The 25,633-nt window shown below is 44.4% G+C and overlaps 1 protein-coding gene across 1 annotated transcript in view; it reads right to left on the bottom strand.

Moving 5' to 3' along the window:
* The window catches only part of LOC135223231 (E3 ubiquitin-protein ligase RNF126-B-like), a 50,661-nt gene extending 25,614 nt beyond the window's left edge, over positions 1-25,047 (bottom strand). The window contains exon 1 of the mRNA XM_064261723.1: positions 24,933-25,047. Within this exon, the coding sequence (XP_064117793.1) occupies positions 24,933-25,019 (87 nt within the window). The 5' untranslated portion in view covers positions 25,020-25,047. The remainder of the gene's footprint in view (positions 1-24,932) is intronic.
* Positions 25,048-25,633: the final 586 nt, after the last annotated feature.

Genomic DNA, 25,633 nt, shown 5'->3' with positions numbered 1-25,633 from the left:
CGAGCAAAAGTTCTCCATCCTCCTGGATAGGAATGTTGCAAACAGGTCCACTTGCGGCTTCCCCCAAAGAGACCATAGTTGCTGGCAGACTTGTGAATGAAGGGTCCACTCTGTTGGAAGGACCTGGTTTTTTCCTGCTCAATCTGTCTGCTCTTATATTCTTCCCTCCTTGAACGAACCTCGTCAGGAGTCGAATCCCTCTTTCTTCTGTCCATATCAACAGATCCCTTGCTAGTTGGTAAAGGGAGAAAGAGTGTGTCCCCCCTTGTTTTCTTATATAAGCCAGAGCCGTGGTGTTGTCCGAGTTGACTTGGACCACCACGCCTCTGACTTCGTTCTCGAAAAACTGCCAGTGCTAAGTGCACTGCTAAGAGTTCCTTTGCATATATGTGCCAGGCCTTCTGTTCTTCTGTCCAACTGCCTGACACTTCCTTCGTCCCTAGTGTTGCTCCCCACCCCGTGTCCGAAGCGTCTGAGAATAACACTAGGTGAGGGTTCTGAAGGGCCAAGGACACTCCTTCGTTTCTTGTCAGTGGTCCTAACCACCATCGTAAGTGGTTTTTTGATACTCTCTCCTATAGGAAAGGTATCCAAAAGATCTCCTTTTCTTCTGTTCCAACTCCTTCTGAGATGGAACTGCAAGGGTCTCAGATTCAGTCTCCCTAGAGAGATGAACTGCTCCAGCGAGGAAAGAGTGCCCAGAAGACTGAGCCATTCCCTCGCTGAGCTTCGTTCTTTCTCTAGGAAGACCGAGATTTCTCCAACCCTTTCGAGATTCTTTCCTGGGATGGATACGCTCGAAAACCCCGAGAATCCATCCCGAATTCCCCAGATAGACGATAGTCTGACTGGGGATTGTGTGAGACTTCTCGAGGTTTACGAGCAATCCGAGAGATCTGGTCAATTGAAGAGCTATCTCCAAGTCCTCCAAGCACTTTTGTCTTGTCTGCGCTCTTATAAGCCAATCGTCTAGGTAAAGAGATATCCTCACCCCCTTCAGATGTAGCCATCTTGCTACGTTTCTCATCAACGCTGTAAACACCTGAGGAGCCGTCGAGAGGCCGAAAACACAAAGCCCTGAACTGATAAATCCTTCCCTGCACCATGAATCGAAGATATTTCTTCGACGAATGATGCAGGGGGACGTGAAAGTATGCATCTTGCAGGTCGAGGGAGACCATCCAATCTCCTGGACGGAGAGCAGAGAGAACCGAGTTGGATGTCTCCATGGAGAACTTTGTCTTCTCCACGAAGCGATTCAATGCACTCACGTCCAGGACAGGCCTCCACCCCCCCCGAGGCTTTCGGCACCAAAAATAGGCGATTGTAAAAACCTCGGGAGTGCGGATCCTGTACTACCTCGATGGCCTCCTTCTCCAACATTTGCTGCACCAGTCCAAGAAGGATCTCTCTCTTTACAGGGTCCTTGTATCTCGCCGACAGCTCCCTCGGAGTCGTCGTCAATGGAGGTCTGTTCTTGAAGGGGATGAGGTATCCTTTCCTCAGCACTTGCAGGGACCAAGAATCTGCTTTCATTGAAGCCCATGCTTCCGAGAATCCCAGAAGTCTGGCCCCTACTGGTGATTGGAGGACTGGAATCTCATTTTGCGTTCTTCTTTGGAACTCTAATGGAAGATCTTCCTCTTTTCTCTCCTCCTCTCTTCCTTGGGGCTCGGCTAAAAGCTCTACCTCGAAAGGGCTGTTGGGCAGGTGTTGGCTCCCTCTTCGAGACAGAAGCAGCTGGCCTAGGCTTCTTAGCAGAATGTACCAGCAAATCCTGTGTTGCCTTCTCAGTAAGCGTATGGGAAATGTCCCTTTACCAACTGAGAAGGAAACAGCTGTTTTAGACAGAGGGGCGTATAAAAGAGAAGCCCTCTGTACTGGAGAGACTGCTTTGGTAAGAAAAGAACCAAAGACAGCCCTCTTCTTTAATACTCCTGTCCCAACAGGATGCCACTTCAGCCGATCCGTCCTGCACTGCCTTGTCCATGCATGCCAAAACACTATGCAAGACTTCTGGTTCCAAAAACTGAGGGTCTTGAGTCTTGTTGGCCAAGCCCCAAGGGACCAATCTAGGAAGTTAAAAACTTCCAAGACATGGAATATTCCCTTGAGGAGATGGTCCATTTCAGACATTGTCCAGCTTGTTTTGGCTGCTGGAAGTGCATGCCTCCTTGCCGAATCCACCAAGGTCGAGAAGTCCGCTTCAGCAGATGAGGGAAGAGAAAGTCCATTAGATTCCCCTGTGCTATACCAAATCCCTCTCTTCCCTGATAGCCTGGAAGGGGGACAGGTAAACACAGTCTTCCCCGCCTCCTCCTTGTTTTAAGCCAATTCCCGACCGACTGAAACAAAGCCCTCTTCATTGAAATGGTCGGTTGCATCTTCAAGAAAGAGGAAGACTTCGCAGCCTTCGTACTCGAAAATAAAGACCGAGGAGAAGGAGGGGCAGCAGGACTCAGAGACTCTCCAAATTCTTTTAACAAGAGGGCTGCTAGTATCTTATAATCAGAAAGACCTGCCCCCTTGTTTTCTTCAGAGTCCGAAACATCCTCTAATTCTGGTTGAGTTTTATTCGGAGAAGAGTGTGCGACCGGGGGACTCCTCTCTCGGGAATGCACAGGGCTTGCAGCAACACCGGCTGCAACCTGACAAGGGCTACGGTCGCTTGTGCGACATCTTGAGTCCCTGCCAGGAGAAGGCCGATGTTGTTCTTTTACCCTAAGGCCCTCCTGACAAGGACGACGGCCGCCGGTGCGACAACTTTCGTCCCTACCAGGAGAAGTCCTTAAATGTCGTTCCCTTTTTTCATGATCCATTCCTTCCCGACAGGGGCTACGATCACCTGTGCGACACCTAGAGGCCCTGTCAGGGGAAAATTGATCTTGAGAAAAATCCCAAAGAGGAGCCTCCAAGTCCGCTTCAAACTCCGATAACTCATCCAAATTGTATTCTGGGTTGTACAAATCCTTGCGCCTGCTTTCAGGCGCTCTAGACGCTTTACGTCTTTGTTTCAGCCGCTTCAGGATTTGCAGGCGCCTTGCGCCTCCATTCGGACGCTTCAGGCGCTTTGCGCCTCGTTTCAGGCGCCTCAGGCTCTTTAGGCGCTTTGCTTCTTCTTTCAGGCGCCTCAGGCTCCCTAGGCTCTTTGCTTTTCCTTTGAGGCGTTCTAGGCTCTCCAGGCGCTCTATGTTTCATATCAGGCGCTCTAGGCTCTCCAGGAGTTAAATATTTCCTTTTAGCCACTTCAGGCTTTTCAGGCGCGTTGCGCCTCATTCCTTTTACTTGAAGAGCTTTACGCCTCATTTCAGGCGCTCCAGACTCTCTTTTTTCGCCTCGCCAAAAGAGTTCCAGGATCTTCAGTTACTTTGCGCCTCCCTTCAGGCGCTTCAGCGCCTCAGGCGCTTCAGGCTCTTTGCGCTTCCTTTCAGGAGTTCGTCCGATTTCGGGAGTTCCAATTTTACTCCTCGATACGGACATCTCATGTGCTTTCTTCCTAGTAGGAAGTTCCCTATACACATCTTGTCGCCTTGACGGCGTTTTGCGCTTGACAGTAGCCTGACGTCTGGCTGGCGCCAGGCTTCTGGCAGGCGCCTCGTCCGAGCTCTCAGATAGTTCTAAAGGACGGGATCTTTTGATAGGGAGAAATCTATCCTTCCTTCTAGGCCTGATCAGATTTAAGAACTCCTACTAGGGAAGATATCTGTTTCTGCATATCCTCTAACATCTTCGTAGCTACGTCTCTCTTTCCAACCTCCGATGCAGGAGAAGAAGCTTCTGAATATACATTCTTCTTCCTCTTTTCCGGAGGATATTCTCCGGAAATTCTTCAGGGCTTGAGTCGAATGAAGGAGACTTCCAAGTTCTCTTCGAAGGTCTCGACAATCTATCTGAACTCCATCCTTTTTTAGATGAGGAATCAGACGAAGAAAAACACTGTTTCAGGACGTCTTTCCAACGACTATCCTTGGCAGCCCGGGACGTAACTACAGGATCTGCCGAGGGGACGCCTGACCGGTGGGGATTCTCTGAAACCTCCCTGCGGCTTTCGACATTTCTTCTCCACTGATCTTGGGAGCTTGAAAGAGGTCTAGGCCTGGGAGCGAGACAGAGCCGATCAGGACGCACCCTCCACTTCACTGGAAACACTTCTCTGCACTTACCTTCCAGTTCTTTAATTTTTTGTTCCATATGTTTAAGCGAAGCTTTCAGACTCGCAATTTCCGATGTTGAGCTTGCGAGTCCGATAATCGGGAAGGTAAAGCTGTATGGGAGGAAACAATAGGGTTATCAATAGGCAATAGTCCGCTAACTGGCTCGTTAGAGACCGACCTACTTACACTCTTGGAAGAGGCTTTTCTAGCCCTATCTCCCTCCAACTTTCTTGGGTAGGAATTAAGCAACTTCCATTCCTCCTCATTCAAATTCTTGCACTCATCACTTGTATTCATTGAGAGCATACATTCCCTCTACAATTTTTACAAGTGGTGTGAGGATCCACCGAAGCTTTCGGCAGTCTCACAAAACAATTCTCATTCACACACACTGAACGAAATCGACACGTCAGACATTATGAGAAATTCCAAAGCCAAATCCAAAAAACAGTCCACAATAGCGTATGCCAAACCAAAGATCCAATACGTCACCAATAGCAGTCCAAAAGATCAACGGCGTAATGAAATTCGAAATTCAAGTCAGGAGGAACTAGCAACGATGTTACTAATACCACGACAAGAGAAAAATCTGGCTTAAAACGGTAAGAGTTCCTATTCCTTCCACCCAGCGGCAGGCGGCGGGATCACCTGACCTACCTGTAGTGTGTGCCGCGAAATTTGAATTTCTGTCGGGGACGACGGAGTCTATAGCTAAGTATATATCTGGCAGGGAAGTTGAATGTATGAAATTGGTATTACATCTTTCATTTTACAGACATTCCAATTTGCACATGCATTTTTTCTCCCTTTTTTCTATATTAACCTTTACATGCCTGACCCATAACAATTTCTTGTTCTATTAGGTTAGGTTGGTTAGGTTACGATCCTAACCCTCTATTTTACACTTCTAAGATACCTTCCTTTAAGGGGGAGTCCGGTCAGGCAACATGTTCTACTAGGTTAGGTTAGGTTGGTTAGGTTACAATCCTAACCTATATGTTACACTTCCAAGATTACCTTCCTTTTAAGGGGGGTTACGGGGTCAGGCAACATGTTCTACTAGGTTAGGTTAGGTTAACAATCCTAACCTATATGTTACACTTCTAAGATTACCTTCCTTTAAGGGGGGGGGTACGGGGGGCGGAGCCCCCTGGTCAGGTAACACGTTCTACTAGGTTAGGCTAGGTTGGTTAGGTTACGATCCTAACCTATATGTTACACTTCTAAGATTGCCTTCCTTCAAGGGGGGTTACGGGGGGCTGAGCCCTCCCAGTCAGGTAACACATTCTACTAGGTTAGGGTAAGTTAACCCTCTTACTCCGACTGGACGTATTTTACGTCGACATTTTTTGTCTCCGTGTGCCGACTGGACGTATTTTACGTCGACTTACAAAAGTTTTTTTTTAAAATTCGCAGAAAAATACTTATAGGCCTACCAGCTGAAAACTTTTGAATCACGCGCCATGGGGGATGCTGGGAGTTCACAGATCAAGGTGTTTGTTTACAATCGTTACGCAGGCACGCAAGCGTGAATTTATTTCTTTCTTGCCGCACTAAAAAGTATCTGTGACACATCTCTGAAATTATTTCGTCACTTTGACATCATTTTTGTACCATTGTAAATTAGCCGTTACATGAAGTATTATATATGAAAATTTGCGCATTTTTATGTAGAAATACAACAATAAAATACTCAAGATTGTAGCTTTTATCAGTTTTGAGATATTTTCATATAAATAACGATAATTGCCAAAATTTCAACCTTCGCTCAACTTTGTACTCTACCGAAATGGTCGAAAAACAAAAAGCAATTGTAAGCTAAAAACTCTTATATTTTAGTAATATTCAATCATTTACCTTAATTTTGCAACTAATTGGAAGTCTCTAGCACAATATTTCGATTTATGGTGAATTTATGAAAAAACTTTTTCCTTATGTCCGCGCAGAACTCTTCCGAAAAAATCATAGTCATACATGCGATTGTGGTAATGTTTGCACCATTTTAAAATGATATTGTTATAATACAATAAAGTTCATACATACTTACCTGGCAGATATATACATAGCTAAGACTCCGCGTCTCCCCGACAGAAATTCAAATTTCGCGCCACCTCGCTACCGGTAGGTCAGGTGAATCTACCTGCCTGCCCTGGGCGGCAGGACTAGGAACCATCCCCGCTTTTCTATCATATTTTCTCTCTTCCACCTCTCCATGCGGGGAGGCTGGGTGGGCCATTAATCGTATATATCTGCCAGGTAAGTATGTAGAAACTTTATTGTATTATAACAATATCATTTTCATACAATGAACTTACCTGTCAGATATATACATAGCTGATTGGCACCCTTTGGTGGAGGGTCAGAGACAGCTAATATGGAATAGACAGGTAAACAACATATGTTGTAGGTATAAAAGAAAAAACCCCTTGGTTCCTACCTGATAGGTGGTAGACTTCGTGGCTGTAGCCCGGTAGTCTGCATCACCTCAAGACTTTAGCGAGATATTAGATCTATGGCTAGAGTTCTTGTGGGTCTGTCGATGGGTATAAGAACCGCTTACTCGGCAGAGCCTAAAAGGACTTTGTCAATGGTTACTGGACCACTTCTATGACAACACCTTGTGAAGGAGCATAACCAATCCCGACCACCACCGATCCTAACCACCATGTTAGTATATAGAATTGCTCTGAGTATCCCCGAACTCATAACAAACAACCCCTTAACTCGAAACGAAAAACTCATTTATACAAAAATTCTCAAAAAAAAAAATTTTTTTTTAAATTTTTAATCTCCCCTAAAAAGATATCACAAGAGTTCCTTACTGAACAACAGTGACTGGCCGCCAGTGCAGCACCAAGCCCTCTTTGTCAGCAGGAATCTAGAACATATCTAGTAGAAGGTATGTACAAATTTAAGGATTGGTGTTTGCTCCCGTACCCAGTATTGTATCCGCCGATACAAAAGGTCCCAGAGAAAAACATTTCTCGTAGGTCACGCGAACGTCTTTAAGATAGTGAGATGCAAAAAACTGAATTGCACTCCAATATCCGTGTCAATGATTTTCTTTAATGACATATTCTTCTGAAAAGAGAGAGACGTCGCCACTGCTCTAACTTCATGGGCTTTTTACTCTTAAAAGCGGAAAAGAGTCGTCAGGACAGAACTTGTGAGCATCCGTAATGACGCTCCTAATGAAGAAAGCTAATGCGTTCTTAGACATGATTCTTGTGGGGTCCTTAATCGAACACCAAAGACTTTTGTCTAGAGCCTCCCATTTGTTTCTTTCTTTGTAAGAAGAACTTCAAGGCTCTTACCGTTCAAAGAGACCTCTCTGTTTCTCTCCCTACTAGACCTCGATAAGCCTTTGATCTCGAATCTCTTGGGCCAGGGATTCGATGGATTTTTCATTCTTCGCTAGAAACAGAGTTCTAAACGAGCAAAAGGCCGAGTCTTTGTTAAAGCCGACTTCATCTTCTAGGGCATGAACGTTCGCCAACTCTTTTGGCTGTCGCCAAAGATAGGAGAAACAAGCATTTTCTTGTTATAATCCCTGAACGAAGCTACGTGGGGAGGCTCAAATCTGTCCGACGAAAGGAACTTGAGAACTACGTCCAGGTTCCAGTCTGGGTGGAGTTAGTTCCTTCGATTTTGTCGTTTCAAACGATCTAATCAAGTCGTGCAGATCTTTATTGTCAGCAATGTCTAGGCCTCTGTTTCTAAATACTGCCGACAGCATGCTCCTGTATCCTTTGATTGTCGATACAGACAAATGAGAGACCTCTCTCAAGAACAACAGGAAATCGGCATTTCGGTTATAGAGGTACTGGAGGAGGACAACTTCTTAGACTTGCACCACCTTCTGAATACCTCCCACTTCGACTGATAGACTCGTCTAGTGGAAGCTCTGCGGGCTCTAGCAATAGCGCTTGCAGCTTCGCGAGAAACCCCCTCGCTCTGACAAGTCTTTCGATAGTCGAAAGGCAGTCAGAGCGAGAGCGGGGAGGTTTTGATGAAACCTCTCGAAGTGTGGCTGTCTGAGAAGATCCATCCTTTTGGAAGGGATCTTGGGAAGTCTACTGTCCACTCCAGCACCTCTGCAAACCAATCTTGTGCTGGCCAAAACGGGGCTATCAGGGTCATCCTTGTCCCGTTGGACGCTACGAACTTTTCAACACTTGTCCCAGGATTTTGAAAGGGGGGAAAGCGTACACGTCCACATGAGACCAGTCCAGCAGGAAGGCATCGACCACGAGAGCTCTTGGGTCTTCCACCACTGAACAAAAGACTTCCAGCCTTTTGGAAAGGAATGTGGCGAACAGATCTACGTGAGGAGTGCCCCAAAGATCCCAAAGACTCTGACACACCTCTGAATGAAGAGTCCATTCTGTGTGAAGGACCTGGCTTCTCCTGCTCAGTCTGTCCGCCCTGATGTTTCTCTTCCTTGAACAAATCTTGTTAGGAGGGCGATGTTTCTTTGTGAGGCCCAAACTTGAGCAGATCTCTTGCTATCTCGTACAGCGACACGGAGTGCGTTCCTCCCTGCTTCCGAATGTAGGACAGGGCTGTAGTGTTGTCCACATTCACTTGGACCACACTGTTCGTACAAAGGGTTCGAAGAACTTTAGCGCTAAGTGAACTGCTAGAAGTTCTTTGCAATTTATGTGCCAGGACACCTGTGCTGTCTTCCAGGTGCCTGACACTTCTCTCGGTCCTAGTGTTGCTCCCCAACCCTTCTCCGATGCGTCGGAAAACAACACTCGGTTTGGGTTCGGAACTTCCAGAGAAATTCCCTTGTTCTCTGTTAGAGGGGACAACCACCATTGCAGGTGTGGTTTCATTTCCCTTGGAAGGAGAAAACTGTCGGAGAAGAAGTCCCGTCTTCCAGTTCCACGATCTCTTTAGGAAAAACAAAAACTGAAGAGGGCGAAGATGTAGTCTTCCCAGAGGAAAGAACTGTTCGAGCGAGGAAAGGGTGCCTAGTAGGCTTAACCATTCCCTCGCCGAAGTTGTTCGTTCTTTCCCTAAGAAGAGAGAGACTTTTTCCAAGCCTCTCACGATTCTCTCTTGCGAAGGAAATACTCGAAAACCCCGAGAATCCATCTGAATCCCCAGATAGACCAAGTTCTGTCTGGGAATCAGCTGTGACTTCTCGAGGTTCACGAGTAGTCCCAACGCCTTATCAGGTCTAGGGTCAAAGAAAGGTCCTCCAAAAACACTGTCTCTCTGTTCTGGCCCTGATGAGCCAATCGTCCAAATATAGAGAGATGTTGACGCCTTTGAGGTGAAGACACCTCGCCACATTCTTCATCAGGCTTGTGAAGACTGAGGCGCTGTGGATAGGCCGAAACACAAGGCCCTGAACTGAAAGATCCTTCCCCCCGTCATGAAACGGAGGTACTTCTTCGACGAAGGGTGAATCGGGACATGAAAATAGGCGTCCTGGAGATCCAGCGCACCATCCAATCTCCTTGACGTAAAGCCGCAAGGAACTGAGGCCGCAGTCTCCATAGAGAACTTCTCCTTTCGAACGAACTTGTTCGAGCGCTGACATCTAGAACTGGTCTCCAGTCCCCCCGAGGCTTTCGCAACCAGGAAAAGCCGATTGTAAAACCCCGGAGAGTTTTGCTCCAGAACCAGTTCTATAGCTCTTTTGTCCCACATTTGATTCACCATCAGACGAAGAGTCTCCCTCAGTACAGGGTCCCTGTATCTGGCTGACAGTTCCCGCGGAATGGTCTTAGCGGAGGACTGCGGAGGACTTGTCTTGGAAGGGGATAAGATATCCCTTCCTTATTATGGACATGGAAGAGGCGTCTGAGTTTATGAGTGACCAGCGTCTGCAATTCGAGAAGCTGGCCCCCACTGGTGTTTGGAGGCTGTCTGTCTCACTTCCCTTTCTTAAAGGGACGGGAAGGAGCCTTTACCTCTCCTCTCAAGACCTCTTCTCTTAGAGGTAGCTCTGGAGAGAGGCCCTCCTCGAAGGGCTGAACCGTAGAAGTCGGTCCTTTTCTTGTCTACAGAAACAAGAGGTCTCTTCCTTCCTTGCAGTTTGCAGGAGAAGATCCTGAGTCGCCTTCTCAGTCCAGTGATCGAGAAATGTCCTTCACTAACTGAGAAGGAAACAGGAAGTCAGACATGGGAGCGAAAACCAGGCTGCTCTCTGTGAGGGAGAAACCGCCTTTGTTAGGAATGAACTAAAAATACTCCTCTTCTTAAGGAGTACTGCTCCGAAAAGAGAGGAGTTTTCTCCCGATCCGTCTTGTACCGCCGGTTGTCAATACAAGCAAGAAATACTGAGAATTACTTCTGGGTCAAGACCATCCGAGTCATGAGCTTTCTTAGACATCACCAAGGGACCAGTCTAGGAAATTAAAACACTTACCAAAATATGGAAGAGTCCCTTGAGGAGATGATCCGTCTCCGAAATAGCCCAAGACACGCGAGCTCCATTCAAAGCGGTGTCTCCTTGACGAGTCAACCAAGGTTGGGAAGTGTGCTTCGGCTGCCGCTGGGAGAGAAAGGCCCATGTTCTCCCCAGTTCGGTACCAGAAACCTCTCTTGCCAGAAAGTATGGCTGGAGGCATACAGCAAGGTACGTTCTGCCGAGATCCTTCTTAGAAACAACATCCATTTGTCTAAGGACTGAAGCGCTCTCTTCATAGAGATCGTAGGTCTCATCTTCCAAGACCGACGAAGACTTAGGCACATCGCACTCGAAAACAGTGATCGAGGCGAGGAGGAGCGCAGGAGTTAAAGAATCTCCGTATTCCCTCGTAAAAGAAGGTCAGTCAGAACTTTTATAGTTCGAGACTCCTTCTCTACCGTCTCCCTCTTCTTCCGAATCTCCTTCTACACCTTGATGGAGAATCGGCCTGGAACGAGAGGATCTTCATCCCGTTCTCTCTCTACTGGAGACAAACTCCTACTAGGAGAGGGGCTCATCGAGTGAACCGACTCTCTCTCACATCTAAAAGAAGTCTCGCGTCTGCTTGACTTCTCGCGCCTGAAAAGCTCCTCGCGCTTGGCTGGCGCCTCGCTTCTTGTCTGGCGCCTCGCGCTTGTCTGGCGCCTCGCGCCTGGTCTGGCGCTTCACGCTTGGCTGGAGCGTGTAGCTTGGCTGGCATCTCGCGCCTGGCTGACGTCTCGGCGCTTGTCTGGCGCCTCACGCAACTCCTCGCGCCTGGCTGGTGCCTCGCTCCTGGCTGGCGCCTCGCGCCTGGCTGAAACTTCGCGCTTGGCTGGCGCCTCGCGCTTGGCTGGCGCCTCGCGCTTGGCTGGATCCTCACGCCTAACTGGCGCCTCGCGCCTGGCTGGAGCCTCAGGCCTGAGCGTATCCTGATCTCGAGCAACTCGCTCAGAAAGATCCTGACGTTTGTACGCCTCTTCTTGCCTGGAAGACGTCCTATGTCTGGCGGACGCTTCACGTCTAGCTGGAGAAAGAAGACGAGACTTCTTAATAGGAAGTCTAGCGTCTTTCTTGCGAGGGGGATCCCTTGAAAGAACTCCCACCAAAGAGGCATCTGCTCTTGAACTGCCAGCAAATCCTCTTGGAAGCCACCCCAGCGTCCTCTTCAATAGAAGAAGCAGGAGAACTCGAAGAAGTGCGATCATCAAATACATCTCTAGGAGGCGTCGAAACCAGCTTAGCCTTCTTGATAGCAGAAGGATCTTCCTCCGAGAAGCGCTCCGGGCTCGAGTTCGAACGCGCTGCTCTTTCCAATGCCTTTTCAGTGGCCTAGAAAGATCCGAGTCCTTCCACCCCTCGTTTAGGTGAAGGAGAACCGGACGACGAGAAACAATCGTAGGACGCTTCTATTTGAGCGGTCCTGAGCAGACTGTAACGAAACAGAACCTGCTGAAGGGACGCCTGACCGTTGGGAATTCCCCACAACCTCCGTACGACTTTCGACTTTCCTACTCCTCTGGGTATGTGAGTTTGGAAGAGGTCTAGGCCTGGGAGCATCGCAGGGACGGTCAGACGCCCCCTCCACAACACTGGGAACACTCACTTCACTTAGTAATTCACAATCACTAGCCTTACTGCATGGCCCGCCATCTTTTGTCTTCATTTACGAAGAGTAGCCTTCAGATTGGCGATTTCAGAAGCGAATCCGAATGCAAAGCCTGTGAGGATTCAGATACATAGGGAGAATCATATTCATTAAATACAAGGAGAGTTAGACTCAGGGAAAAGGCTCAATAGGCCTTGTACTCACACTCTTTTGTGCAGCTCGTCTAATCCTATCCCTCTCTAACTTCTTCAAGTAAGAAGTTAGAGTCTTCCATTCATTAGCATTCAACTTTTACACACTCAATACATGTTAGCCAGAAAGAACAGTCAAACCCCCTACATTTACGACATACAGTGTGAGGATCAACCGAAGCCTTCGGTATCCTCACCTTGCAGCCTACATTCACACACACTCACACTAACACTTGAATCAGACATTCTAATAGAAAAAATCAAAAAGCAAGTCCAAATCCATCTCACAGTAGCGAATGCCAAAACAACGATCCAGTACGTCACCAAGAAATCCAATAAAGATGATCAATAAAGTCTTGAAAGCGAATTCCAGTCAGGAGGTAGTAACAACAATGTTGATACCACCGGCGACAGAGAAAATATGATAGAAAACGGGGATGGTTCCTAGTCCTGCGCCCAGGGCAGGCAGGTAGATCACCTGACCTACCGTAGCGAGTGCGCGAAATTTGAATTTCTGTCGGGGACGACGGAGTCTTAGCTATGTATATATCTGACAGGTAAGTTCATTGTATGAAAATTAAAGCCGTTATATAAAGTTTTATATATGGAAATGTGCGCAATTTTATGCACAATACAACTAAAAACAACCCATGGTTGTAGCTTTTATCAATTTTGAGATATTTTCATATAAATAACGATAATTGCCAAAATTTTCAACCTTCGGTAACTTTGACTCTACCGAAAAATGATCGAAAAAACGCAATTGTAAGGCTAAAAAACGCTTATATTCTAGTAATATTCAAGCATTTACCTTCCTTTTGCAACAAATTGGAAGTCTCTAGCACAATATTTTGATTTAATTGGTGAATTTTATGAAAAAAACAATAACATTTTCTTACGTCCGCGCGGTAACTCTTCCGAAAAAATCATACGTGAGATTGTGGTAATGTTTGCACCATTTTAAATTAGCCGTTACATAAAGTTTTATATATGAAAATGTGTGCAATTTCATGTAGAATACAACAAAAAATAATTGAAGGTTGTAGCTTTTCTCATTTTTGAAATATTTGCATATAAATCATGATAAATAGAAAAAAAAAACCACGTTCGGAAATCAACTTTGACTCTACCGAAATGGTCGAAAAAAACGCAATTGTAAGCTAAAACTCTTACAGTCTAGTAATATTTAGTCATTATCTTCATCTTGAAACAATTCGAAGTCTCTAGCAAAAATATTTAGATTTATGGTGAATTTTAAAAAAAAAATCTTTCCTTCCTCCGCGCGCGGATTCTCCGCCACAAATCTCCGAAATGCGTACGTCCCATGCTCGGAAATATTTGCTCCGTTTCATATTAGGCATTTCATAGAGTTTTATATATGAAATGTGCGCAATTTCATGTAGAATAAAACGAAAAATATTTGAAGGTTGTAGCATTTCTTATTTCCGAAATAGTTGCATATAAAAAATATATAAAAAAATTCGACATTCTATTCGGGTCAAACTTAAAACTCGTCAGATATGGTTGAAAACTGCAATTGTAAGCTAATACTCTTACAGTATAGTAATATTCAATCATTTGTCTTCATTTTTGATGGAAATTGGAAGTCTCTAGGACAATATTTAGATTTATGGTGAATTTTTGAAAAAAATATTTGTTTACGTCTGCGAGTTACGAATTCATGCATTATTTTGTGATATTATTTTCTCTGTTGTTGCTTTTTATCGTTTTACAATGTGTTATATACCAAAATGTTGGCAATTTAGTTTACATTACAACAAAAAAAGTAACTTGTTACCTTTAACCGTTTTGCGCACAGAGCGATTTGAATACAATTATATATGAAATTTCGTTTTTGCGCTATCTATATCGCATTATTTATATATGATAATGATAATTTTTTTTTCATTTCTGATGTTGCATACTAAACTTCAGCCAATGACAAAAAAAGGAGCCAAAAATGAACTCAATCTAGAAACTAAGCGCGCTGTGATTTTTTGAAAAAAATATTTTTTCTGCTTCCGCGCTCACTCTGAAACACCTCCGGCACACGGAGACAATTTTTTTTTACCGCGTTCGGCGTAAGAAGTTAGTTTGGTTTGGGTACTATCCTAACCTATATGTTACACTTCTAAGACTGCCTTCCTTTAGGTTACACAATTTTTACAATTGTCCTAAACATTTCTTGTTATGTTCAATCACCCCCTGAACTGCAACTCTGATCCTTGAAACTTGATAATATTCTATTCATTATTTACTAAAATGGTCTAAGACTTGTACTTGCTAATTTATACTTAAGTACCAGATGTGTTAATACCAATGTAAAGTACCAGATGTGTAAATACCAATGTAAAAAAACTGTGTATAGATAAATAATATGATATTTTCATGATAAAATAAAGTTTCACATATACTTACCGAACAGTTACATAGCTTATAGCTTCTTTACCTACGGCAGTCGAAATTCAAATTGTTGGCGCCAGCGGCGTTGCTATCTTAAGTATAGGTGATACAAGACCCGCCCACATCCGGGAACCCCTGGGTACTGCTAGCCTTCTACCGTCAATTTTCGTTTAGCCGACACGTCCATCTGTGGGGAGGTGGGGGTGGGGGGCTTTGATTATGTAACTGTTCGGTAAGTATATGTGAAACTTTATTTTATCATGAAAATATCATTTTCCACATAAGTGACTTACCGAACAGTTACATAGCTGAATCCAAACTACCCGGAAGGAGGGTAGATGGACTACATAAAAATGACAGTAAGACCACATTAAACAGCAAATGTTGCAGTACCCTACCTTGTGAGAGAGCAGCTGCAGGAGAATACTGCCTCTGGTTGGCGCTCTCATCACTCGTAGGAGACGTGGGCAGTATAGGCCAGGTCGTCCCTACTTAGTGGGATTTTGTAACCATGGACAAGACCGTTGGTTGACAAATATTAAAAAACAGATAATGCCCTTGCCCTGGGCTTCAGAAACCTAGTAAAAAAAAAACAGAACCATCACCTATACCAAAAATAATGACATACTCAAAAGTAATAAATAAGATCTGGAGGTTCTCCAAAGTACTATGAGCCTCCGAGTCTGCCCACGAACTCAACAACCTATAACAAGGCGAGGAGACAGTAGAGGATAGAAAGTTCCCCTATGTTTCCTTTCCCAACACCATGCCCGCTACCGACAAAGGACCCAATTTACAACAAACTATCATAGGTAGCCTCTACATTCTTCAGGTAAAATAAAATGAGGCGAACACAGATCTCGATCTCCAAAACGTAGATTGAAGAATCGACGAAAGCGACATATTGTGCTTGAAGCTTAAGGATGTCGCCACTGCACGTATTCATGTGCTTTCACCTTAAGCACATTTTAGAGTCTGATCTTGGACTTGAGAGTGTGACTCCAGTATCAGACTTCTCAAAAAGAACGAAATAGCGTTCTTGGAGAGGGGTTTTGCAGAATTCTTAACCGAACACCAAAGTCGGTCGGAATTACCTCTAACGGATTGTGTCCTTGACAGGTAACATTTCAGAGCTCTGACAGGACATAGTAAATATTCTTCGTCCATCGGACCCACTATATTAGATAATCCCTTAAGTACAAAAGATTTAGGCCATGGGTTAGAGGGAGATTCGTTCTTTGGCTAAAAATTAAAAATTCGTTAACAAAAGAACAAACCGCATTACGATTTTTGAACCCACCTCTTTATGGATGGCTTGTAACTCACTCACATCTTCCTGCTGTAGCCAAAGCGAAGAGAAAAAGTGCCTTCCTCGTTACATCTCTCAAAGACGCTTTCACGAAGTGGCTCGAATCGTGAAGACATCAGAAAAGTTAAAACTACGTCCAAGTTCCAGTCCACACTATCCTTCTTGGATACTTTTACTGTATTAAAAGATTTAATTAAATCTCCAATATCCTGGTTAGAGGATGTCAAGCCCTCTATCTTAAACACTGAGGACAGCATAGCTCTGTACCCTTTTAATTGTCGATACCGACAAGTTCTTAACTTCTTTAAGGTACAGCAAAAAATCAGCTATTTCTGTCACAGAGGTTTTAGAAGACGAGAAATTATGTCTTCTGCACCACGTCCTAAAGACTCACACTTTGATTGGTAAAGCTTGGCAGAAGAGCTTCTTCGACAGTAGCAATAGCCTCTGCTGCTCTACGAGAAACCCCTTAGCTCTGACGAGTTTCCGGACAGTCTGAACCCTGTCAGTGACAGAGCGGACAAATTCTGATGATACCTGTCGAAGTGGGGCTGTTTGAGTAGCCGAGGATACTGAGGAAGAAGTCTGGGATGGTCTATAACCAAACTTGAGAAGGTCTGGAAACCACTCTTTCCTGGGCCAGAATGGTGCTACCAAACGTCATTGACACATTTTGATGTGAGAGGAACTTGTTCAACACCTCTCTGATCATTCCAAATGGGGGAAAGGCGTAAACGTCTAGACCCGTCCAATCCTGAAGCATTGCGTCGGTCTTCCAAGCAAGAGGATCTGGAACTGGGGAACAAAAGATCGGAAGTCGATTGTTCCTCGACGTGGCAAACAGATCCACTGAAGGTCTTCCCCAAAGTTTCCACAGTTCCTGACAAATTTTGTCTTGCAATGTCCACTCCGTGGGAAGAAACTTGGTTTACTCGACTGAGTTCGTCTGCCAGTACATTTAACTTCCCTGTACAAACCTCGGAACGAGGGAAATATCCCGATCTTGAGACCAGAGAAGGAGATCTTCTGCGACTTTGTTGAGGGAGAATGAATGGGTTCCTCCCTGATTCCTGATATAAGATAGAGCGGTGGTGTTGTCGGAGTTAATACTGCCACTCTCTTTCCCAACGACCACCAAAGGAGCGAATGCTTGCAGACCGAACCAAATCGCCTTCAACTCCTTCATGTTGATGTGATTCAACCTCTCTTTCTCTGACCATAATCCTGAGATCTTTTTGGTCCCTAGGAGAGCTCCCCAACCTCTGTCCGATGCATCGGAGTATAATTCTATGTCTGGGTTCCTTAATGTCAGGGAGAGACCCTCTTGCAATCTTTCCCTCGACATCCACCATCTCAAGTCGTTCTTGATCTCTTCCGACACTGGGAACGAATACGTCTGGTTGAGACTTCCGACACCAACTCGCTTTGAGATAAAACTGAAGAGATCTCATGTGAAGACGACCCAACTTTACAAACACTCTACTGATGATAAAGTCCCTAGAAGATTCATCCATTCCAAGGCGGATGAGGACTGACGATTCAGGAATTGGCTCACTTTTTTTGAGGCAAGATTCTATTCTTTTCGGGGGACAGAAAAACCCCCCGAAAAGTCTGAGAGTCCAGAATCATCCCCAAATAGGGGATCTTCTGGGACGGCACTAATTGAGACTTCTCCAGGTTGATGAGAATTCCCAATTGACTACTCGCTAATGACAGTGTCTTCCGTAAATCCTTCACGCACTGTGTCCTCGAACCCGATCTGAGAAGCCAGTCGTCCAGGTAAAATGCTGCATTTATGCCCAACATATGCAGCCATTTCCCCAATGGAGCAAGAACACGAGTAAATACTTGAGGGGGGGGCCGTCGAAAGGCCGAAACAAAGGGCTCTGAATTGATACGTTCCTCCCTTCGAACACAAAATCTCAGGAAACTTCTTGAACTCTGGATGAATCGGGACATGAAATATGGCGTCCTTCAGTCCAGGGACACCATCCAATCGCCTGGGCGAAAGTGCCGACATCACAGAATGATTTGTTTCCATATTGAACTTTGTCTTCAGCACAAAAAGGTTCAATGCGCTTACATCTAGCACTGGCCTCCAACCTCCCGAGGCTTTGGGAACTACAAAGAGTCTGTTGTAGAATCCCTGAGAACTGTCGAGGACTTCCTCTATTGCTCCCTTCTTGATGAGTGCATTGACCTCTGCTGCTAAACAAAGCAAAGCTCTCTCTGATCCTGGAGAATATGCTGTTAAGCTGATTGGTGTATCGGAGAGAGGAGGATCTAAAAACAAAAGGAATCGAGTATCCCTCTCAAAGAACTTGAACTACCCATTGCTCTGCACCTCTTCGACTCCATTCTTCCCAAAAAAGATGGAGTCTTGCCCCTACTTGCACGTGAAGGAACGGCTTCTCACTTGATCCGAAGGTTTGGGGGAGGTTTCTTTGAGGACTTGTACTGTGGACACAAATTAGTCCTGGGTCGTTGCCACTTAGGTTTATTCCCTCGAAAGGGATGCTTCTGAAGAGGAGAAGACTTAGCTCCTGTCGGAGTAGGCTCTTTCGGACGTCTGGAAGACTGAAGAAGGAGATCATTAGTAGATTTCTTTCTAAATCCGATCGAATTTGTTGAATGGTTTCTTCAGGGAAAAGATGAGATTTACAGAGAGGAGCAACATGAGAGCCGACTTCTGGTTATTAGTGACTCCTTTAGACACGAAAGAACACCACCTTTCTCTCTTCTTCATCACTCCCATTGTGAAAAGGGCTGCTAATTCTCCTAACCATCTCTAACAGCCTTATCCGCACAGGACAGAACTCCTAACCAGTCTGTGGCAAAATCTTCTTCTAAAGACTGACAGTCTTCAATCTTGCGAGCTAAAGAGGCAATAGTCCAGTCCAAAAAACTAAATACCTCAAATACTTTAAAAATATTCTTCACCAAATGGTCCAGCTCTGAAGAAAACAAAATTTTAGCTGACGAAAAAGCTGCTCTTCGGTGTGAGTCCACTAAACCGGAGAAGTCTCCCTGGGAGGAGGCAGACACTCCCAAAGAAGGAACTTCTCCAGTTGCGTAGAAGCGATACGCTTTACTCTGAAGCTTAGAAGGTGGGAAAGCAAACGAAGCCTTCACCTGTTTCCTCTTCTTAGAAAGCCACTCTGTTGACTCCTTAAGGGCCTGCTTCGAGGACTGAGAAAGAACCAGTTTAGGTAGACACGAATACGCTGTCTTCCTATCTTTAACGAACATTGAAGGCGGTGAAGACGGAGAAGCAGGTTCAAAGTAATCTGGATAAGTGGACAGGAAAAATTTAAGAAGACTCGAATAAGCCGACGAATCCTTGTCATCTTGATCCAAAGCTTCCTCTTCAGACTGCACGGAAGCAGAGTCGAAATCAGGCTTATGTTCTACCCCGGTTGGAGGATTTCAACAAACTCATAAGATCCTGGAAATGCTTCTTAAATGGAGCTAAGGTAGAATCGTCTAACACTGTAGAAGTCGATGGTCTTTCAGTCGAAGAACGATTCTTTCTAACAGGTGAAGTCTCCGCACCACGAGTCGACACAGGCGAACAACCAGTCGAAATTCCTATCGACTCACGGCGAGGGGAGTCGAACAAAGACGAGCGAATACGCTTCTCTGGACAGTATACGGAGTCGAACGAGGCGACCGAGCCGAAACTGCGACCGAGACTCGCTTGGGAGAGTCGAGCGATCGTGAATTATCACAAAGTTTAGTCCGAGAGCCATTGCTTTTAGCCGAAAAAAATGCGACTGCGGAGGAGATTCACTAAATATCACATCCGGAGCAAAACTACACGAAGGTTGAGGACTCCAATGCCTCTTAGACTTCTTAACAGGAGTCGGTGACGAATCACCCGCAAGAATCGAATGTCTTTTTAACGGTCGAGACACCAAATCACCTCGCCTTTTGCGCACTGGCGATGCACTTCCGAATCAGAAGACAGACGAGAATCACAAACACTAACACCTTTCCACATCTTTTTGGACGACACCGCGAGTCGACGGAGTCGACAGCTGACCGTGGGCAAACTCCCCCAGACTCCTTCCGACCTCCGGTATGTCTTCTCCCGGTTGCGGGGGAGCGGGACAGTGACCTTCGTCTGGGAGTCGAGGGGGAACGACAAACCGCCTCTCAGGCGCAACATTAACACTTTGCACTGCACTAGATTTCACTGTACTATCTACGAAAGCTTTAAAAGACATTCCTAACTTCATAACTGATTCAGCTAACACTTCGAACTTTTTATCCATCTTAGACTCAAAGCAAGGCAATGGTGTTGGGTTCGGAACATGGGCAACTTGAACAGGGGTAATCAAAGGAGAAGTAGGAGGACTATTAATTGGAGAGAAATATTCTCTAATAAAGGAGAGCAAGAGAAGACTTATTTGTCTCCGAAGGAACAGGAGTAGTTTCTAACCTCTTCTTACTACTAGCCCTAAGAGCTGCCTTCCTCTTCCTATCTTTCTCCATTTTCTCAGCATGCGATCTAACCGCCTTCCATCCCTGTTCATCCAAATTCTTTACATTCATCACATGTCACATCCAATACCATTACAATTTTGTCCTCTGCATTTAGTGACTTAGAGTGCGGATTGTGACATAACTTAGCTAATCTTGTTTTGCAGCCAGCGCTGCAAAACCTTACAGCAGATGAACTAGAATCTGACATAATTAGCAATAATGACGAAAAACTGAATAGAGATAGCTAACTGCAAGAAAAAACCAAAAACTTGTACATCACCAAACAAAAACCAAAATCCAAAATGGCGACGCAGGAGACTGCAGCGAAAATCTCACAGGTGTTACCCCGTGAGCGGCAGAAAAAACGAAAATTGACGGTTAGAAGCTCAGCAGTACCCAGGGTTCCCGGATGTGGGCGGGTCTTGTATCACCTATACTTAAGATAGCAACGCCGCTGGCGCCAACAATTTGAATTTCGACTGCCGTAGGTAAGAAGCTATAAGCTATGTAACTGTTCGGTAAGTCACTTATGTGAAAATATATTTTCATGTATGTATGGATTATTAGCTCTTATGCAAAATATGGGTCCCTACTGCAAGGTTTCACTGCAATATTTTTTACTTTAATAATAATACACGATAACTTTGGTTTCACAAACATTAAAGAAGCTACAATTACCCCCAAAAAGGCCTCCCTCATTTCCTCATTTCCACCCATTACAATACAGTGTTCATGTTTTTTTTTCTCACAAACGTGAATATTTACCCCCCAACCCATCCTTCCTACTCTGTTTCGTGGTCTCCAGCCCCCCCCCCCCCCTTTCCTCCTGACAAACTTGCCAGTGTCCACTTCACTTATCAACCAGCCAGATGGCGGAAGCACTCCCAGGTAACCTCCACCTACTCCAGGCTCATTACTAACTCGACTCTGCCCCGTACAAGTGTTAACTGTTTCGGGCAGTATGAAAGGTTGGTAATATACTGTCAAGATCACGGCAGTGACGTACTTTAAAATCCACTTTCCCACGACCCCAAGACGAGGCTCCATGCCTTCGTGAAAGCGGCTGCTTAACTCTATCCTCCATCCCTTTAAGGTAAGGTTCCTATCTTTACGTACTTTGTTATATTGTGTTGTAGTGTTCCAAAGGTTTAGTGCTTTTGATGTCCGTGATATTTATTGGGAATTATTTACCACCATATCCCAGCATGGCTTTACCAACTCGTACCTCTGCCTTCCTCTTCCGGTAGCCCCCCCACCACTTTACCAGACATAAGGCCTTGTACTCTCATGTAGTCTTCAGAGGTAAATTACGTAATTTTTTAATTACAGTCGACGAGAATAAATACTACTTTAAATTCTTGTCAGCAGGTAAAATAAAAAAGGAAAACGTCAACTGCCATAGTCTACTGTACCGCGGAATGCAGGCTTAGAATTACCGGTTGTTTACCCTATACGCTAACATTGTTCAAATGAGTGCTGGGTATTTCTACAGAAGCAGTCCGCACGGACTGCAAGGAACATAACCACGAATGCGACATCCAATAGGGATTGGGGCGTCCAATATATTTCGCCGTGTTTAGTACTGGCCCCCGGGGGTTAATTACAGTCGTCCGAATAAATATTACTTAAAATTCTTGATTAGTAGGTAAAAGTGCATAGAAAAACTGCAACTGCCATAGTCTAGGTCGCTGCGGATAAGTACCCTAGATCTACCAAGTGCTGGGAAGGCTGGGAAAGATGTTGGATCCTTTGCAGTTACGAACGGCACCTCAGGCGGTTTTTGACGCCAAATTGGATTAAAAAAACTGCATTGAAAAACATATTTAACGAAGACCTCACAGCTTATTTTAGTTCGCATGGGGCTTTCATATATCACATTATGTTAACGAAATTTCAATCTTTTTGAATGGCATTGCTTAAATATGTAATTGTATTCTTGTTTAACCAATTAAAGGGATTTCTACAAAAGCACTTTGCACGGACTGCAAGGAACGTAACCGCGGATGTGACATCCACTTGGGATTGGGCTGTCCAATGTATTTTGCCGTGTTTAGTACTGGACCCCGGGGGGTTAGGGTAAAAAACTGCATGATACGGGGGTGGACCATGTACGATCAATGTGTAAACCCCAAGAAAAGTACATTATAACGCGTCCTGACACCGGAGTAGAGGTCTTTAGCTCCATTTCTCACCAACAACAAGTCGCGTCTGATGCCCATCTCCGATGTCAGGACGCGTTATAATGTACTTTTTTTGGGGTTGTACACATTGATCGTACATGGTCCACCCCTGTACCATGCGGTTTTTTACACTAGTTACAGTCGTCCGAATAAATATTAATTAAAATTCTTGTTCAGTAAGTAAAACTGCAAGTGAATAAGGCTGATCCACGCCTATGATGATGGATCCAACTGCGGTGTTTCCCCCAAGATGTTTTAAGTAAAAATGGTAATTCTTCAGAAGCAGTCCGCACTGGATATTAAAATAAATAATCACCTACATGGAAAGAGCATGTGAAAAGCAATATAAAAAGCATAGTCATTATATGAGAGATTGAACGGGGTGGAATTAAATGAGCTTGATAAGTTTTTACCTCGAATTTTTCCTAAGTCGGGAGAGGTGTTTCCTCTACGGTAATGTTTACTTTTAATGAGCCCTCTAACTTATTTTCTTACGCAAAACAACCAGAAAGGAGTGCTTTGCAGCAATAATAATAATTGGGAGCACCTACTGATTCGCGGGCCCACTCGACCGCCGACCGAAATCGGCGGAAGAACACCAAAGCCGATATGGCGGAGATACCAAAACAACAACAAAGTAATGAGCGACTACATATCGGCGACCATCGATTTGTGTGCTGTCAGTAAGGCCGTAGCGGAACGGCGCTTCGCGCCTTATCCGCAAATTTAAAGATTCTTGGCAAGCACGGCATGTACGGCAAGAGGTAATGTTGCGCTGCGCGCGCTACCCACAGGGTTTACAGTAGGGCTACTTACCGTGGCAGATAGATTTGGGTGTCGCATCGCTTACGCCGACGTCCTTTCGTCACTACAGTGCGATCACACCCAAAGGCGTTCCTGTTGTAGTCGATCCGACAAATAGCTCCACAACACTCGTAGTTTTTTTGGCTGAAGAATTAAATTATGTCTCTGAGCATATTCAATCACAACTTCTTTACCACCACCACTAGACAAATAATGATAAAATTCACAGTAACCCACATGCACTGCAAACAATCGGTAGAAATCGAAGGTCTCTGTCAAAATTAATGCCAGAAGGGCCAGCCACTACCTCTGCCATAGGTACAGGAAGACAAAATGCCGGTTTTTGCTTCATTTTTCGAGTATTCAGTCAAACAAGGATACCAGTGGACACTGGACAGCTAACTTTATTACTCCGCTGAAATGCTAGTGAAACTTAGTTTTTGACTAAAGTCGTTCGTAATTGGTTATGAAACCCATGACGTCATAACGATGTCACACCTCTCAGCCAATAATGAGTAACTGGAACTGCTTTTGTTTCCGTAAGAAAGTAAGTTAGAGGGCTCATTAAAAGTAAACATTACCGTAGAGGAAACACCTCTCCCGACTTAGGAAAAATTCGAGGTAAAAACTTATCAAGCTCATTTAATTCCACCCCGTTCAATCTCTCATATAATGACTATACTTTCTATATTGCTTTTCACATGCTCTTTCCATGTAGGTGATTATTTATTTTAATATCCAGTGCGGATTGCTTCTGAAGAATTACCGTAAAAATTTTGAAAGTGTCATGGAGCTAAGTTGGCACTGCGCATAGCTAGACTTTCATTAACATATGTTTAACATTAAATTATGACATTATTTTGCACTTTGTGAGAAAACACATTTCGAGAGGAAGGTAGAGATCTCGAGGTTTTGCTTCCATGACCGATGACTTGAGAATGGTGTCCATCTCCGAAGTCAGGACGTGTTAAAGTACTTTTCCAGGAAGGCGGGTTAACGAGCGGGCATTACTGGCCCAGGTAGTCCACTCGGTTGTTTACCCTACGCCTCATTAGGATCTCCAGTTTAAAATGAGCTTCAAGGTAGCCAGCCTTGGACGTGACCAGCCCAAGGAACAGGCCTATCGGGTAATATCTACTCATAAGAAGCTTTCATATATTTCTTATATATAAATATTTTTAATACTGCCCCGAACATCAATTTACCACCACTTCTTCAAACACCTATGCGTAGTAGATCAAAATAAACCTACGGTCAGAGACGTACCACCATAGGTTACCTTGTCACGGCGATAGTAGTTCTTTAAGCGTCCAAAACTCGGTAAATAGACAAATTACTACAAAAATAACGACATTTCATTAAGGAGGCCACCCTCCAAAACCCTAAATGCTTACCGGCAAATTTGGAGTTATCTCAACATTGCATTTGTGACAAAAAAACCTATTAGAGGACGCAGCTGTCTCAACACCAGCCTCCGCCATTTTGGATTACTTAAAAACATTGGTCTACATTTCGATTTTAATGAAAAGTGAAATTTCAATAATTGTGCTACATACTAAGAATTAGTATCCAAAAAATATATCTATATAATTATTTTGATACTATTTTACTCTATTTTTTCTAAGAATATCAATAAGTGCCAAGATCACTTTTTTTACAGTGTTTGTGAATGATTTTAACTGTCATCGTCATAAGATTTAATGTTATCGATAAATTGCGCGTCCTATAAGTGATTGTATAATATGCTGTAGATAGTTCTTTTTATACATAAAAATTCATTCAAAATATTCCGGTGACCTAAATATCTTCATTGAAACGTATTAGGATGACGTCAATTTTCTGAGCGACGAGTGATGCAATAGAGAATTTCACGCTTTCGAAGTCTAACTAGAAAAGGACAAATAGTAGGCGTGGTTAATATATACGAAGAACATAGCATTTGCATGACTAATGGATATTTTGACGTCTTTGTTACACATTGGAATAATAAAGCTAAAGTATCTTGACTGACAAGGTAACCACAGTCCCTTAAGTCACTTTTTCCCCAAATGAAATAGTTTTTCAGCTTTTCCTTAATTAAGACAGTCAAATATTC

This window comes from Macrobrachium nipponense, chromosome 8 (genome assembly GCF_015104395.2).
Source record: "Macrobrachium nipponense isolate FS-2020 chromosome 8, ASM1510439v2, whole genome shotgun sequence".
Classification (NCBI taxonomy): domain Eukaryota; kingdom Metazoa; phylum Arthropoda; class Malacostraca; order Decapoda; family Palaemonidae; genus Macrobrachium; species Macrobrachium nipponense.
Note: the sequence above shows the minus strand (reverse complement) of the source record. Positions and strands in the feature narration are given on the sequence as shown.